Source organism: Harpegnathos saltator, unplaced genomic scaffold (assembly GCF_003227715.2).
Source record: "Harpegnathos saltator strain DR-91 unplaced genomic scaffold, Hsal_v8.6 scaffold51, whole genome shotgun sequence".
Lineage (NCBI taxonomy): Eukaryota > Metazoa > Arthropoda > Insecta > Hymenoptera > Formicidae > Harpegnathos > Harpegnathos saltator.
The window spans coordinates 542,426-558,389 of NW_020230327.1; the positions used below are offsets into that span (position 1 = coordinate 542,426).

At 49.2% G+C, this 15,964-nt stretch overlaps 1 protein-coding gene across 3 annotated transcripts in view; it reads left to right on the forward strand.

Annotated features, from left to right (window-relative positions):
• The window catches only part of Mitf (transcription factor Mitf), a 70,745-nt gene that overhangs the window by 24,146 nt on the left and 30,635 nt on the right, over window positions 1–15,964 (forward strand). For all 3 annotated transcript variants that reach the window (XM_025302664.1, XM_025302663.1, XM_025302662.1), the window contains exon 3: window positions 504–869. In XM_025302664.1, the coding sequence (XP_025158449.1) occupies window positions 504–869 (366 nt within the window). The remainder of the gene's footprint in view (window positions 1–503; window positions 870–15,964) is intronic.

Consider the following 15,964-nt stretch of genomic DNA (forward strand, 5'->3'; position numbering starts at 1 on the left):
TTTGCCGTATCGCGGCAAGGCGAACCTGTGTTCCGTAGCGTCGTTAATAGATCTATTCGGTACACCTTGTCTATACCGCTAAACCTCTTGGAATAATGTTCGCTAGTGCAGGAGGGAACGCAGCGCGAGAGTCGTCGATGGTTTACCTTGCAATTAGCTTCACGCAACATGCTTGTCGCGTGTTAGTGAAAGAGTAGTTGGGCGCAAACGTGACGACATCTTCGAATTTGCGATTCGATTTTGCGTGCGAACTTTGCCGTCACTGCAGCAGACTGACGATCTTCAGGGATAGTTAAGGCTCAACTTGACATCCAATATTTTTCACAATTTCATTCACATTCATCTGGCCTTACTTTTTAATTGTATAAGCGATCGATAAGCGATAAAAATGCCCAACAAGCGCGACATTACAAACGTTATAGAATAATCATACAGACAGAGTAGATTGTCCGATCTGCTTTTACCTGCGTATCGCAATATTAATGATTACACGCGTCTTTTAGGTGCGGACGTTGTTGGAGAATCCGACGCGCTACCACGTGGTGCAGAAGCAGAAGAACCAGGTGCGCCAGTACCTGCACGAGTCGTTCCGCGGGGGTAGCGACGGCAATGCGGTCGTCGGCAGCGCCGGCAGCGAGGGTGGCAGGACGCCGGTCGACGCCGGGCCGCCGCCCGTCCCAATGGTGGTGCAAAGCGCACCGCCCGGCCCGCAACTGCATCACCCGAAGCCGCAGCATCCTCATCTCGCCTCGTACCCGCACGCCCCCGCGCTACTGCCGCACGGCAACCCCGTGGTCTCGGCGAGCCCGGATCCCGCCACCGGCGCCATGTCTCCGGGTCTGTCGAGCGTCGCCACCAGCAACTCTGAGGTGAGTGTACAGTGTATGTAGCGAACGTAGATTGTATAACGCAGTGGTAACGCAGTGGCGTGTGCAAGCCGAGATCCCTGAGAAAAACTTTCGGACACGTCGACGAAAATGTCCCTCGCTTTTCCCTCGCGCAGTTCTCGGCAATTTAACTCGTGTTACATTCACTCGTGTTCCTCCATATTTTGTAATATGGAAATTCAGATGGGGATTATTAAACAGATAATCTATAGCCAGAAAGCCAGAAAAAAAAGACAAAAAGTCGCTGCTCGCACGCACGCACAGAGAGAGATAATAAAATAGTCCGCCCCGATTTTTCGACATTTCATCAATGAGAAAATGAGATAAATGTGGTGACGGACATTCGATTTAAATAACGAGAATCGCGATTCTTCGAGGTTGCGTTCCGACGAGAGAAATCTCGTCGATTCGGCGAGGGCGGCTGGATCGAAACGAAATCGTGCCGGTGCATTTGTCTGGTCGTTATCGACGCGCGCGACGCGACGCGACGCGACGCGTGGAAAGCTATTTTTCTAACTCGCCCGTTCTCATTCGCTCCAATTTAAGTACGACGTTTTCGATTAACGCTAACTGCTCTTATGTAATCTATCGGTTATCTCGCGCCGGGCCGCGTAACTTTGCTCTCGCGCTTGTTTAATAATTAATCAGCGTCGAGCGTGCGCGCTTGCGTAATCTCGCGAAACGTCGCGCGGTGCGAATAATTTCGCGACGCGAGCCACGCGCGAGACAGAGACCTCGCGGCAGCAGCCCGCTCGCGATTCTTCGTCCCGTCGCCGTCGTCGTCATCGTCATCGTCATCGTGGCCGTTCCGAGGCGCATCGGTTTTCTTTTCTTACCGTTCTCCTAAAGGAATCTGCACACGCAAAAGATCGCGCGTGCGCGCGCGCGTGCATTTAGCACGGTATGTATCACGGTAGAGGCGCACATTCGTGAGAGCAAATTCGCTGCAAATGTCGAAATGGGATTCGCGGCACGCACTAGCGGTGCTAATTGCCGCCGCCTGGGCCTGCAAATCGATCTGATTTGCGTCGCGAAGGAGATCCGTAAACAACCGCGAGGAGGAAACTTGGAAAGTGGGTCCCTGGAAGAGGCTGCTTATTCGACCTCGTATACCCCATTGCCGTTGAATTCAGCCGACACCGAATTCTCACCGTGGCATAAGCTACGGTGTACGTAAGCTATTATTTTTACAAGAGAGCCAGCGCTATTCCTGGCGGATTCGTGTATTTGCGAGCCTCTTAACGTCCATCAACGTTACAACGTTGACATATCTGACATTATTGGCGTTACTTGTTGATTATCGCTCGTACTTTCGTACCTTCGGCGCGACACCGCGCGGCGATTAAGAGACATTCGCTTCATCGTGATAATTGAATATTCGGCAAGTAACCGGAGCGCATTTTCTACGTCTCGTACGCGACATAGCGCGTTTTCGCCGATGTCGAAATATCCCTGGGAGCGGCCTACTCGGGTGGGATATTAATGTTAATATTTGAGGAAATAAAGTCGCCCCTCTCTCAAAGTTTCAAGAGACGCGCGCGCTCCGCCCTGTACAGGGAAAAATTCACCGCTAAATTCTCCAGTTCTCTGATTTCGAGTCTCTCTCTCTCTCTCTCTCTCTCTCTCTCTCTCTCTCTCTCTCTCTCTCTCTCTCTCTCTCTCTCTCTCTCTCTCTCTCCCTCTCTCTCCCTCTCTCTCCCTCTCTCTCCCTCTCTCTCCCTCTCTCTCCCTCTCTCTCTTTCTCTCTCCTCTGCCCACACCGGACGTACGTACGTGGTACGGTACGGTGATATTCCGCGCGAGATTCGGTGGTCGGTGAGCTTTAACGCGAAATGCGCGTCGTACGTTCTTCTTAATCCGCCGTCGACACGGAAATTTCGCCGCGAATAATTCGCGCGCGACTTTCACGTTTCTCGACGTCTCGGCATGGGACGTCAAACGTTGCTACGAATGCCGTACGGTTGTCGCGAGATCTTTCGACTCGTGACTTTTGACAGCGAGATAACGATAAGCGATCGTTACACGCGTGTCACCCGGTACACACCGCGTACGAGAAACGAGAGCCGGCGGCTCGTTAACTCGTCAGCCTTACGGCACTGGGGCTCTTAATAAGGCGAAATTGTTTTTGGCGACGACGTACGTACCGACACGATACCGAGCGACCGCCTTTAAATTGATCCTTTGATCCGTCGTGCCCTGGTGTGGAAGAAGCCGCTTATACCGGGTGTCCCGTCCGCTTCGAGCGGAAACATTTTCGATGTGATAATCGAGCGTTTTCTCAATTCGTCCGTGAGTTCTCTCGCCCGCTCGAATGATTCTTCTCTGCTCGCGTTGATTGAACTATTTCGCGCGTGAACTTCTCGGAAATTAAACAAGTTCGGGCTGTTTGCGGGATACGAGGATATACGAGGAGAAAAAAAAGCTGTTTGCAGCGCGGACACGTGGAACGCGCAAACGAGTTGTAGCGAGTTGTATTTGCGTATCCGTGCGAGTGTTTGTGGCGGAAAGTGCGCGCGGTGTTTTAAGTGAAAAATATTTTTCTCTTTGGTTCATCTATATGGCGATCGTGTAAAAACTTGTTACGAGTAACTCGCTGCTTTTATACACCGTTTGACATTGCATCAATGATATGATTTTGCTCAATTTGGTATATAAATTGGTGCCTGGCGCATTAAGTTATAATTTCAGACAACCAGCTATAATTTCGATTATGCCGACTAAGTTTTACCATACACGATACGTTTTATTCAGCTAGTTTTGTCTCGCCGTCATGCGTCATTCTTTCCTTTTCAACCGGATGGATTTCAAAGTTTCGTAGATAAATTTTTAGTCGGAGCATCAGCGTCGCTATCGCGTAGAACGTGGATTGTGACGTCTTAATTAAGAGGGCTTTTGCTCGTAATAAAATCTACGACAGTCTCCCACGTTCCCATCCTACGGTGTCTGTCTGCCTCTCGAGTCGTTCCTTCCAGGGATTCCAATATACATACATATACATACGCGCGCACATGCATAGACGCGCAAAGCACAGATGGTTCCATTCAACGGCAAAAGTCTCGAGAAAAATAGCAGCGGGCTAATATTTGAGCCTCTTCAAACGGCCGCGCGGTCCCGTACGCCAGCTGGCCCGCGCCGCGCCGGCGGCTCTCCATTTTGAATAATGGATCAGACGCGTTTCGCGGGACAAAGTAGATATCCGCGGCATTCGCCGACGGGGGACAAAGTGCTTTTAGCCGGATACCCGCCCGCGGCGCAATTTGCGCGATGCATTCGTCGGCATATATCCTCGATTATGGATGTTCGCGGCGCTACCAATACCGCGAGGTATCCAATATCTCTAGAGGCTCCACAAGAACGAAATACTACGAGTAGAATCGGCTGGGAGGAGACGCGATTATTTTCAATGGAGCGTACGGAATGCCACGGTATCAAATCAAATTTGATTTTAATGATGACTCTCGCGGGGAATCTGGTGTAGGAATCCTTCTTCGCGAGCGATTTTCCGCGTGAGGGGGAAAGAGAGAGAGAGAGAGAGAGAGAGAGAGAGAGAGAGAGAGAGAGAGAGAGAGAGGGGGATTATCTTTCACCGCAATTTAAATTAATATCTCCGAGGGGTACTAAAGTCTATATTAATAATCTCGTTACTCAAACTTGCCTTACGTCAGATACTTGAATCTGAATTTAGACTTGCTAGTCTGAGCTTCTCTCCCACTCGTACACGTTGTACATGGCTTTATATTTTTACGTGATTGCGTGATTCAATCAAATAGAGCTGACATTTAACTTAATTTGAAACTTGGATCTCAACATACATGCCATCTGAAACAAGTTTCAAGCGAGTGATTACTGATACGGCGTTATACATGTCAGTAATTGTATTAATAGTCACAACTTGGAGCTTATCGGATATCTTTGTCCGTACATGTCTCCGTGAACTGAAAGCGTATCGTTACAATGTACTGTGCATAAGTCTGCCAGAGATTATGATCATAAACACACATCGTATCCAACCGCAATCTTCTTTTCGCGAGAAGAGATGTACACCGCAATTTATGCCGCGTACAAGATATAAAATTCCGAGCGCCAAGTGCGCGGCTGCTTTTACTTTCGGCCCGTCGATTGCGCCACCTGTGATATACGGTAGCAAACGGCGCTTTCTTCTGCTTTGATATTCGGCTCGCATCCGCGAAACATGAGGAAATCACCGTCCGTTGAAGAGTCGTAAAAACGAAGCCGTAAAACAGACGACACATTTTTAGCATCCATCTCGCGCGCGGTCACGTGTTTTCGCGCGCGTACCATTTTAACGACGACGTCTCGCGAAGTGTACCTATATAGCTCCGCAGCTGCGATGATTGACGTTTCGCGGATGAGCTCGGAAACTCCCTTGGAAACTTGGGCTGCGTGTCGGTCCATTTACGATTTCGAGCTTCCCTGCGTGCTTACGTGCCTGCGTCCGAGCCGATATACGGCCACGGCCGTCGATGCGCAATTAATCTTCGTTAGACGCTCGATGTACCGAGTGACGCGCGCTTGTCCGCTATAATTACCGTCGAGATTGATGCGTTTGTAAACAAATAGTTTTGCAGGCGTCTCGGTGAATTTCTTACGACGATAGATATTACCTATGGCGCTTCGTTCTTCCACGTTACGCGCGATTACCCGCGCTTGCTCACACTCGCTCGATCATCGGAACGTGGCCTTTCTGCTCTGCCCGTTATCTACTTTAAGCTAGAATTGTTCCGAGTGAGAGCTTCCTCTCTCTCTCTCTCTCTCTCTCTCTCTGTTTATATCCTGGGGATGCTACGCCTCGGCGTGTCGGTGCACTTCGTCGGTTTAATTCTCATTGGCTTGATGTTCGCGATGTATGCGCACCTTAAGCTGTTGATACATCGCGATTTCAATGGCTTAGGATCTTAATGTGACCCTGGTATTTACACCTGTTGCAATCGCATCGGTACGCTCTCATGCGATTGAACGGTTTCGCTTAATGTATGAATATGTTCACGGTAATATAAACAGGACGGTTAGAGCGAAATTTTACTCGAAAGTGATAGTTTACATGAGATATTTATTCTTTAACTTTGAGTGAAAATGATCACTCGACGATTCAGAGTGACGATTTCATTCATGCGGACAAACTCTTCGAATGCGGCTCTCGGCTGTCTCTACTCGACTACTTTTTTTTTAGCGGAATTTTGCTTGAAGAAATTTAGAAAGTCCCGAGAAGATTAACATGACATTTTAAAGTCAAATTGACTCATGAGTCACGGGGAGTTGATTCCGATTCCGAAGAAGAGCCAGACGTCAGTCTCAGGGCTTTTCGCAATAACGATTAAACCACGGTCGATTTCGGCCGCTCGTCGCAGACCAATGCGCGAGTCTCTTTGACATTAACAATTTACTGATAAAATGCATATGTAATACGTTAGGGAGCCGTGGCCATCGATCGATCGGCATAAATCCTTCATCGCGATCGGAATACTCTCGTTACCATAACGCCGATCGTCGCTACGCGACGAAGCCGCGCCGCGGAACGAAGAATCGTAAATTAGCGACCGCGGACGTTTAAGCCGCGTTACGTAATGGATGTTTCCCTTCTCGCTCCTCGCCGCTGACATTCCACCTAAATATTCACCATCTCTCTCCTCCCCCCCTCTCTTCTCTCTCTCTCTCTCTCTCTCTCTCTCTCTCTATCTCTGTTCCACCTTCCGCGGTATTTCAGCCGGCTGCGTCGCTCCAGTAGTCTAGTTCAGCGACGCAGATAAACCGCGCTTACCAAATATGAGTTCTGTTTCTGTAACCAAACAGCGTCTCGTATTTGTAACGCGAGCTCGGAATACGTAATGCCCGGTGAAAGAACATACACCTAAATCTATATGCGTCGAATCGTTGGATATCGCGATGATCGCTCTCGCTTGATCTCTCGCTCGTCATCGAGCGAGCGAGAAGAGACGAGACTCTGAGAGAGGTGTTTGCGATTGCTTCGATTCTGTTATCGTCTTATGCAATTGTAAATTGTAGGCCGTCTAATATAACGTGTACAGAGATATTTATTTTGCGAACACGTATGCCAGTTTGGCGACTAAATAAATTTCACATATGTGTAGGGGGAGAGAAAGAGAGAGAGAGAATATATCTTAGATACGCTATCGGTAAAACGAATGAATACGAACGAAATTTTCAAACGATTCGACGACGATATCTACTTGAATTTTGAGAAACAGTAGTCTAATTGAACGACGCAGATAAACCGCGCTTACCAAATATGAGTTCTGTTTCTGTAACGAAACAGCGTCTCGACATGAGTGAAAAGAGCCTGAATTTTTCTCCGTTTTCGAGATTTCGAGATGTGTCGAGACAACAGTGGCCGTTAAACTTTCTTGCTTCTTTAGAGAGGAGGGGCGCTTAATATACGATATACGGCGAGAACAGTTATTATCTGTCGTGTAATCTTCCACTCGACGTCGATAATCAGTATTTGCATTTTGCTCCTGCTCCTCTTATCAAATTGCGATTTCCAGATTACACGTATCATAGGCACTCGACTTTAATCCCGCGCGTCGGTATATTACCCCACTTTATTATCTTATTAGCGTGCTTCATTTTATAAGTTATCTCGGCGAGTTATGGTGATGCGACATGCGCGACGAACGAATAGAAATTTATTTCAAATAACGAAGTTTGTTCACGAGAAAATTTTATGAAAATAACGAGTAACATCTCGATCTTGAATTTCGACAAGATTAAATTGGTGAACGCGCGCGCGGCGGCAGCAGCATATCGTAGGATAATAGCGTATGAAATTTACCTTCGTAACCTTCAGCGGGAAATTAACGACACGATGATTTTACACAATGCCTTGAGCGTAATTACACACACGTACGAAGTGAGCATCACGATCGTGCGTTGCGTAAGAAGGCTTGTAAAAATATTATCAATAGCTGTTAACGTGCCATTATCGCGTTATCTCTCAAATTATGGCTAGCTCAGTCCAGTACGCTTTGAGTGGAGTGTCACGGCGAAAGGACACTGCAAACAATTCACGGTATAAGCGGATAATTATTATATATTGAGTAAAAATTCACTCGGCTCTTGTCATCGCTCTTATATCACGCACACGTGCGCTCGTTCTCGCGCTATCGTCTTGTTTTCAATAACAAGTAAAAAGTTTATACGAATGTCGTAAACGTATTCTAAACGTATCATTCGAAGCGATCCTTGCAATCGTCGTGGAACGTAAGACAGCATCTAAAAACGCGCAAGCCGATGTTTTGACGTAACGTGAATCTTGTGAAACATTTTTGTCGCGGATTGCTCGGACGAGTCTCATGCCCGGACGAAATTCCACTTTTCTCCTATTTGTATAAAGAGATGCGTTCCCCGATGAAGTAAGTGACTCCGAACGAATCCAATCGTCTCGGAAAGAGTTGCACCAAAATACAGAATGTTCGTACTTTCGGCGGCGCAAAAAATGTTGTGATATCATGCACATATTTTAATCCGACATCTTTCGTCACAGTTTCCATTTCTCCTTGCCCGTGTGTGTCTGGCGTATCTGGCGTAGAGTTTTTCATACGTATGTATGAAAGGCGTATGTTGGCGAGGGAGCAAGAGAGAAATGAAACACCCCACTACAGAGTACAAGAAAAGATCCATTAGCCGCAAGTTCTTTCCGAAACGAGGGATTCGAACCGCGGTTAGGAGGAAGCAACAACAACAACCTGTTGCGACGGCCGTCGACGGTCGAGTGAGCGTTCGGGCGCGTGGCGCGCAGCCGAGCACGGCCGAGCGTTGGCGAGCGTGGCCGAGAGAACCACCCGCGCCGCGTTCGGCTTTACGCGCGAACGAGCGTCGGCGAAGCGCTGCGCGTTCTTTCAGAACGAGTCCGCCGTCGCGCCGCCGCGTCGCGAGGTGTTGTTTGTTGGCTCCTGGTGGGCGCACCGTCGCCGGCCTATTGTTCCGCTCGTTCTCGAGGTGTGTTTTGCGCGATTATTGACCAGCGGCCACTTAGCTCGCCATTCATACAGTGACTCACGGAACAGTAAGAGCTGCCAACGCGAGATAGCCGAGAGAGAGAGAGAGAGAGAGAGAGAGAGAGAGAGGGGGGGAAGAGAGAAAGAGTGACGCGCGCCCTCGTCCACGCGTTTTCGCGGCCGAGTGCCGGGCGCGCGCACATATCGATCGATCGATAGTTCCTGCGAGTCGCGCAGGGCGCGTACTTTGTCGGACGCGCGCGCGCCGCTCGTACACGTGTCGCGTTGGTTACAACAATCGGAGATTTTCGTAGCTCTCGGATTCCTAGTATATCGTCTCCAAGTGAATCGCCCCGAGGTGGATCTCCCCTCGATCACGGAGATTTTAATTCGATTCCGCGTTTCGACCGCGGTCGTGTCGTTTACGCGCGCGAGAAGCGCGCGCTTTTCGAACGCGCGATTACGAGTGCGGCGGCATCTCCTTGCCGCTTGAGGCTCTCGATTGCCGTAAAACCGAATCAAGGACGTTCTTTCGGTCTCGTCGTTTCGGACGTTTTACGATTGTGCGCGGAAACGAGGCAATAAACCGGCGATCTTTTCAGCGTGGAGTTAATTAATGGGCCGACGTTAAATAAACTCGTCATTATCGAGAGAGAGAGAGAGAGAGAGAGAGAGAGAGAGAGAGAGAGAGAGAGAGAGAGAGAGAGAGAGAGAGAGAGAGAGAGAGAGCAAATCGACACCGCAAGGACTCGGCGATGTACGACGAGGGATTTCACTCGACGGTGAAGAATAGTACGGCTTTCGGAAGAATATACCGCGAGTGAAAGGGCACGGGCCGGCGAGTCGTCGACGTCCTCGCGAAAGAATTTCGCGGTGGATTTATTCGCTCGAATGCGATCGGAATTGCACAAAGCGCTGCGCGGATGGTGGAAACTCGACTCAACGAATACGCGCTGTTGAAGCAAAGCGTGACAGCCTTGGAGCGTTTGTTGGACAACCGCACGAACGGATTCAACCGGTAGATCCAAAGTTCTTGCCGTTTCCTAGAACGCAAGGATTTCCTCGACACTTTTCCTCGCGCGACCTCGCCGCGCGCGTTCACGGATTGTCCTTGCGAACTCATCGGAGTATAACCGGCGCCGCGAGTGCCGCGCGCGAATTCCGAATATATGTATATATTCGGCGTCGCGCGTTGCGGGCTTTCCTCCTTGAGATCCTTGAGGCTATCGATCAAACGAATCTGCTCTCCGGAATATTTGTGATTCCAATTGCACCGAAAGCTGATCAGAGGTAACCTTGAGATCCACCGATAATTCCTCGAGATATTTGTAGTTTGAGCAGCCCGCGAGGAAAAATCGCAAGGAATCATCAAGATCATTCTCAAGGATCCTTCTCAAGGTAGCCGAATTTTCCTCAATTTTCATCGAGTTTGAGCGAACTTTAGCTTCCTTCATCTATAATTTGGACATTTCATCAACTCGTTCTCTCTCTCTCTCTCTCTCTCTCTCTCTGTCTCTTTCTCCGAAATATCTGCGATTGAAAAGTGGTCCTCGTATTTTTCCTAAAGCTAAAGAATAGTCCAAGGTCCTAAACTGTCGACATCGCAGTTGTCGAGCGGCCGCAATAACTCGCAGGATTTTCCGCTGAAATCTTTCCTCCTTCAATATCTCACGCTCCACGGTGAACAGGATAAAACGGTGTTAGGACTGGTGCTCTCTCGACGAAACGACAGTCGTCGTTGGGAGGCGCGTTATCTGGTAGTCGCGACCTTGAAACGTAACGTTCTCAGGTGAAACGAGGAGGGGGGGGGGGAATCGCGAGGTCGGGATCGATATACCGAGCACGCACGAGCGAGGGATCGATCGAGGAAAATGCGCTCCTCTTCGTCCGCGTCGTCAGCGCGGTCGCATCGCCCATCCTGACGACGGAAGTGTCATCGATCGACCCAATTGTGATTGTCTCTCGAGCACGTCGCGACGCCGAGAACACGAAGGAAGAGGAGACGCGCGGCGTGACGCGTCCGACACGGATGACGACATCCGTGGAGAGAAACGCGCGTGGTGGAATCAAGAGGAAACGCGAGCGTGACCTTCTCGTGTGGACGGATCGACATCCAACCAGGCATAGCCGATACGGTTTTGTTATCTAATTGTCGACGCTGATTGGGCGAGCCTCTTAAAGAGCACCTTAGAGTGACTGACAGTCACCGCGGATCGTCATGACGACGCGCCTCGAGTTCGTCGCACGTTGCTGGAAAACGGCCTGACGGAGCGCCACCACGACCTGTGGATATCTCGGAGCTTCCGAAGGAATTTCTTGTTCTCTCGCTCAAGAGAGAGAGAGAGAGAGAGAGAGAGAGAGAGAGAGAGAGCTTTTGTCACCGGACCGCCAACAGTGATTGGTATCGCTGGTACAATTTAGTTGCCGACAGTCGCCGTCGCGGCTACAACGACGAGAAAGCGTATAATCGACGAGTCTCTCTTTCTCTCTCTATATATTTCTCTCCTTCTGTCTGTCAAGCAGCGCACGTTTTGAAACTTTCGACATTTTTAAGATTTCGGATGACCAGTCGCGTTGCCTTGAGGAAGAAATTAGTGACTGACTGATCGATTGTTGCTGGAAACGACGTCCGCGCGAATCGGGGTGAAAAATTCGTCGCGATCGCAGGTGAAAAATGCATTAATCGAAGGATAGGACCTTTCGGAGCAGTTTGTGAACGGATTGGATTATTTAATTGTTGACAGTGATTGGAACAGTGTCTGTGTGGAAATCGCTATTTTGCTATTTTGCGTCCTAGGACTCCGCGTGGAAGGGACCATCCGATGATTTTTGGATGTTTTCGAAGGATCTTGCCAAGTTTAGGATTCGTGCGTGTTTCCTCGCGTCGGATAATTGTGCGCGGAGTGCGGGTGATCGATTGGCTCTCAACAGAGTTGGAGATTGTTCGGACATTGATTGGAATTTAATTTGGTATTTGATTCGATAAAAAGCGATGGGCAACTTTGGTGCGATCGGCATTGCCGCGGCGCGCTCGCCCCGCCATTGATCGAAGCGGAGATCGGCCAGCGAACGTCGACGTTGGGATAACATCCCGCGTCGGACAGGATCCTCGGAGGGAAAGAGTATCGATAGCACTCGGGGAGAGAAGTCGATCGGAAGCGACAGCTTAGCAAGAGCACGTGTCACGAGCGCGCACGGTCGTCGCTGCACGATGCCGGTGTTTAACATTATCGCGCGGAGGTGTAAGGTGAGTGAAGTGAATTAGAAATTATCGGGCGGGCACGCACGCGTTAATCTCCAAGATAATCAAACACTGAGAGTCTCTCTCTCTCTCTCTCTCTGTCTTTCCTTCTTTCCGACTGCCGGATTCACATCGACAAGCATTATTTCTAGGTCACATTTAACACTCGACTGACGTAAGACAAAAAAGAGACAGAAACGCCAGACCACGAAAAATATGAAAAAAAAGAACTAACGACTGCGCTCGACGTTGAAAATATTTGCCTTCTCGAGCGCGATCCCGCCTTATTGACTTGTTAATTGCGCCAAGGTTCTGGCCAAACTCTGTTGCGCGCGATTCGTTATTGAAGTGACTCGATGAACAATAAACGTCTAGATAAGAGTTTTCCGCGGTGATGGTGATGGTGAATATTTGAAAACGCGCGATTCGATCGGCAAATTATCCTGCAAAGCGATATCGTTTATCTTGAACTCGCTTGTACGAAATGTTTCCAGACCAGACGTTTGTACTTTTTCCTTATCCGAAAAGCGCGATCGCGCGCCTCGTCGAACCGATGTCTGAACGCGCGGCGACACGTGCATACCGATTCTCGTTTGTCGAGGCTCTGAAAAACGGCTCTAAAAGTTATGACACTTCACTTCATGTTCGTGTCATAACTTTCATTTTCGCGACAATGCATACACTTGGAGCGACGTCATTATCCATGCAACTAGCACAGAGTTAACAGGTTGTTTCGGCCGTGCGCGATAATCGCGCGCGCGTCGCGTTCACCACGTTCCACGACTTCCACCGGCCGAGCAGCCATGCCACGGGAATTTTTCTAACGTGCCGTGAAACCCGAGGTCGTGTTCTCTCTTGTGGCGTTTCAATGATAAGACACAGCGTGTCGCGCAGATTAATATCTTCGCGTCTTCTCTCGGCGTCAAGGTTGCTGTCACCGACATTGCGGCTCTTTTCGTTGACGCGTTAATCACGAACACAGTCACGACACTAAGCTCACACACCGCGCGAGAACAGAAATTCATCTATTTTCACAGGCCCGTCATGCCACGCTCGGCCATTTCATTAGTTAAAATCCGGAGAGTTATCGCGCGCAGGAAATGAAGTATGGTGTGAAGTTTTCTCTCTCTCTCTCTCTTTGTTTTTTTTTTTTTTTTTTTTTTTGGAACAAGGCCACTTTGAAAAGTACCGCGTAATTTTCGTCAAGTGTTTTAAATTAATCTACCGACTTTGTAATCTCAAGATATCAGGATATTTGATTAAAAGTGACAGTGTAACAGTGATTTTTACGATATGCTTTTTTTTGCACCGAGGAACAAGTGGGAAATTGATTTGCAGTAATTTATCAATTCGTAAATTCCGCAGCAATTGGATATCGTTGAAAAAATCCAGTTCCTCGAGCCTTCGTTCGACAAACAATTACTGCTCGTTCATACACTATTTACGTCGTGTACAACCTATACAAACGTACAGATACATGTATATATATATATATATATATCTCAATTGCTTTATCAATGGAATGTTCGATATATCTATTTGCGAAGTGTCGTAGATACATCTTTTCTTTTTCGCTCCTGAACTGAATTACCGCGTATTGTGATAGATGTAATCTGTCTCTGCCGAGTGCTTATTCTTTCCGCAAAACCGTATGTTTCGACATGTAATTGCAGTCACATCGAAATGATCGATTCATGTAAAAAAAAGTAAAATTCCGAAAAAAGCAAATTCACAATCATCTTTGAACGCAAACAATCGTAGCGCGCCGTAATCACGGATGCCGGATTAATCTTAAATCGCTCCTTGCGATTTTCTCAATTTTACGCGGCTTGCTTCCGGCAACTGTAGCTGAAAGAAAAAAGACACATACGATGTACTTGAACGATATTTCCCGATCCGGCCCAGGCTCTGTGTCTTTTCTGATTAGAAAACAATGCACGCAGTTATCTCTCGCGTTGTATTTCCGTTTGAGAATGATCGCACGCACGCTCACGGGTTAATAACCCACATCCGGCTGTCTCGGTGGGAATTCGGGATTTAAATCGCCGTGAAGCGCGTCGTCGAGTGATGCCGACAGTTTTTAGGAAGGAAACGCAGACGCTCGTGCGTATCGGAAGCGCGCGTCAGAACGAGCGAGAGGATAAGATAGGATAGGATAGGACAGAATGGTGGTGGTGTTCTCTTTCGGGTGCACCGGATGCGAGCCGCCAGCCGTGCGAGCGCGGTGTGCGTAATCACGTAATCCGCATCCGATGAACATTGTAACGATACGCTGCGGCCGGAATAATGGTTTAATGCACGTGAAATCGCGTTGTGTTCTGACTGACACAACGTCAGAGATGGTGCGCGCACCCGCCCGCGCTCGCTTCGAAGCGAAGAAGTTCGTGACGTTACGTGTCCTCAAATAAAGCGTCGGCGAAGCGTCTCTCGTTACGTAACACATGCGCACGGTAATCACGATAATTAGGTTGACGCTTTGAGATAAAAAAGTAGCGGTCGGATGTACCAGCGCGCGTGCGCGCGCGCGCGCGAGGGGACTGCGAAGGCGGCGATAAGCGAGGCGTCTCGCGCAATTCCCGATGATAATTAGTTGGCTACCTGCGCTGTGCTGCAGACCGAGGTGTCTCGTCGTCTCGCCTCTATGAGAAGACAAAGGGGAAGGAAGGCGAACGCGCAAGCGACAGAGCTCCGATAGAGCTGCCTTATCTCCGCGAGTGACGCGACTGAGAAAATTAAATCTCGCGCGCGCGCGCGCAGATAAACAAAATATCGCGATTCCCGCGATTCTCGAGTGCGGAGATCGCCAATTGACTATATCTTATCTGTACATTCGCGGTAGCGCGCGGGCTCGACGCTGAAAATGAAGACGTCGCGAGGCGAGAGAGATTCGCGCGAAAACTTCGCGCCGTTTCAGGCGCCGAGGAAGCGGCGGAGCAATTGCACGCGCGACGCGAGTCACGAGGTGATTTACAATGTTTCGCGGCTTGATAAAGTAGCAACACGGAGGTACGTGCGGCTAGACGTCTGCGAGCTCGCCTCCTCGCGAGCCGTAGCATCAAATGTCAAATTATGCGTAATTTCGTTCATTGCGCGGCCGCGACTGCACGGCGCAGCGCGTACACGCGACTCAGGAACGAGGCGTTCGCCTTGAGGTATATCACTCTCGGCGGTATGAGTGCTCGGTGCCAGTCCTTCGAACATGCGTTATGAGCCATCGTGCGCACACGTCCGAACATAATCTTTTAGGGGATGTAATAAATACGTGACCCGCAGAGAAACGAGGGCTGCGCGATGGGCTTCGTCGTGAATTCTCGAGTTGGCGCGGCGCGGCGCGGCGCGGCGCGCGCTCTGCATAAACGCGTGCGACACTTTATCGCGTATGATTTTTATCCCCCGACAGGGAGAAGGAACGAGGGCCGGGAAGAGAGGAAGGTCTTTCTCTTGCATCGCATGCAGCGGTGAGTAGATTAGAATCTGCTTCGAGTTGCTGCTCGAGCGGCAACTCGAATGCAATGCGGGAGTTACTTTTTACATTCATTATCGGGGATACGTCTCTACCTTTGACCGATCGCGCGTCTCTCGTAATAGCGAAATAAATGAAATTGTCAATGAACGTTATTTACCTAATAAGCTCACCTTTATACCTTGGCGCGCGCATTTCTCATACTTGCCGATATAAATTGCAAAATACTGTCGCTAGTAGCTTCCTTCGAGTGAAATTTTACTCGGTGAGTAGAACGACAACCGCGACTCTTGAATTCGAGAGTCTCTCATCACTCTCTTCATTCACTATTGAGTGCATTCTCCTCCTCTGAATCGTCGAGTGAATATTTTCGTACCAAGTGGAATGAGTGGATTTG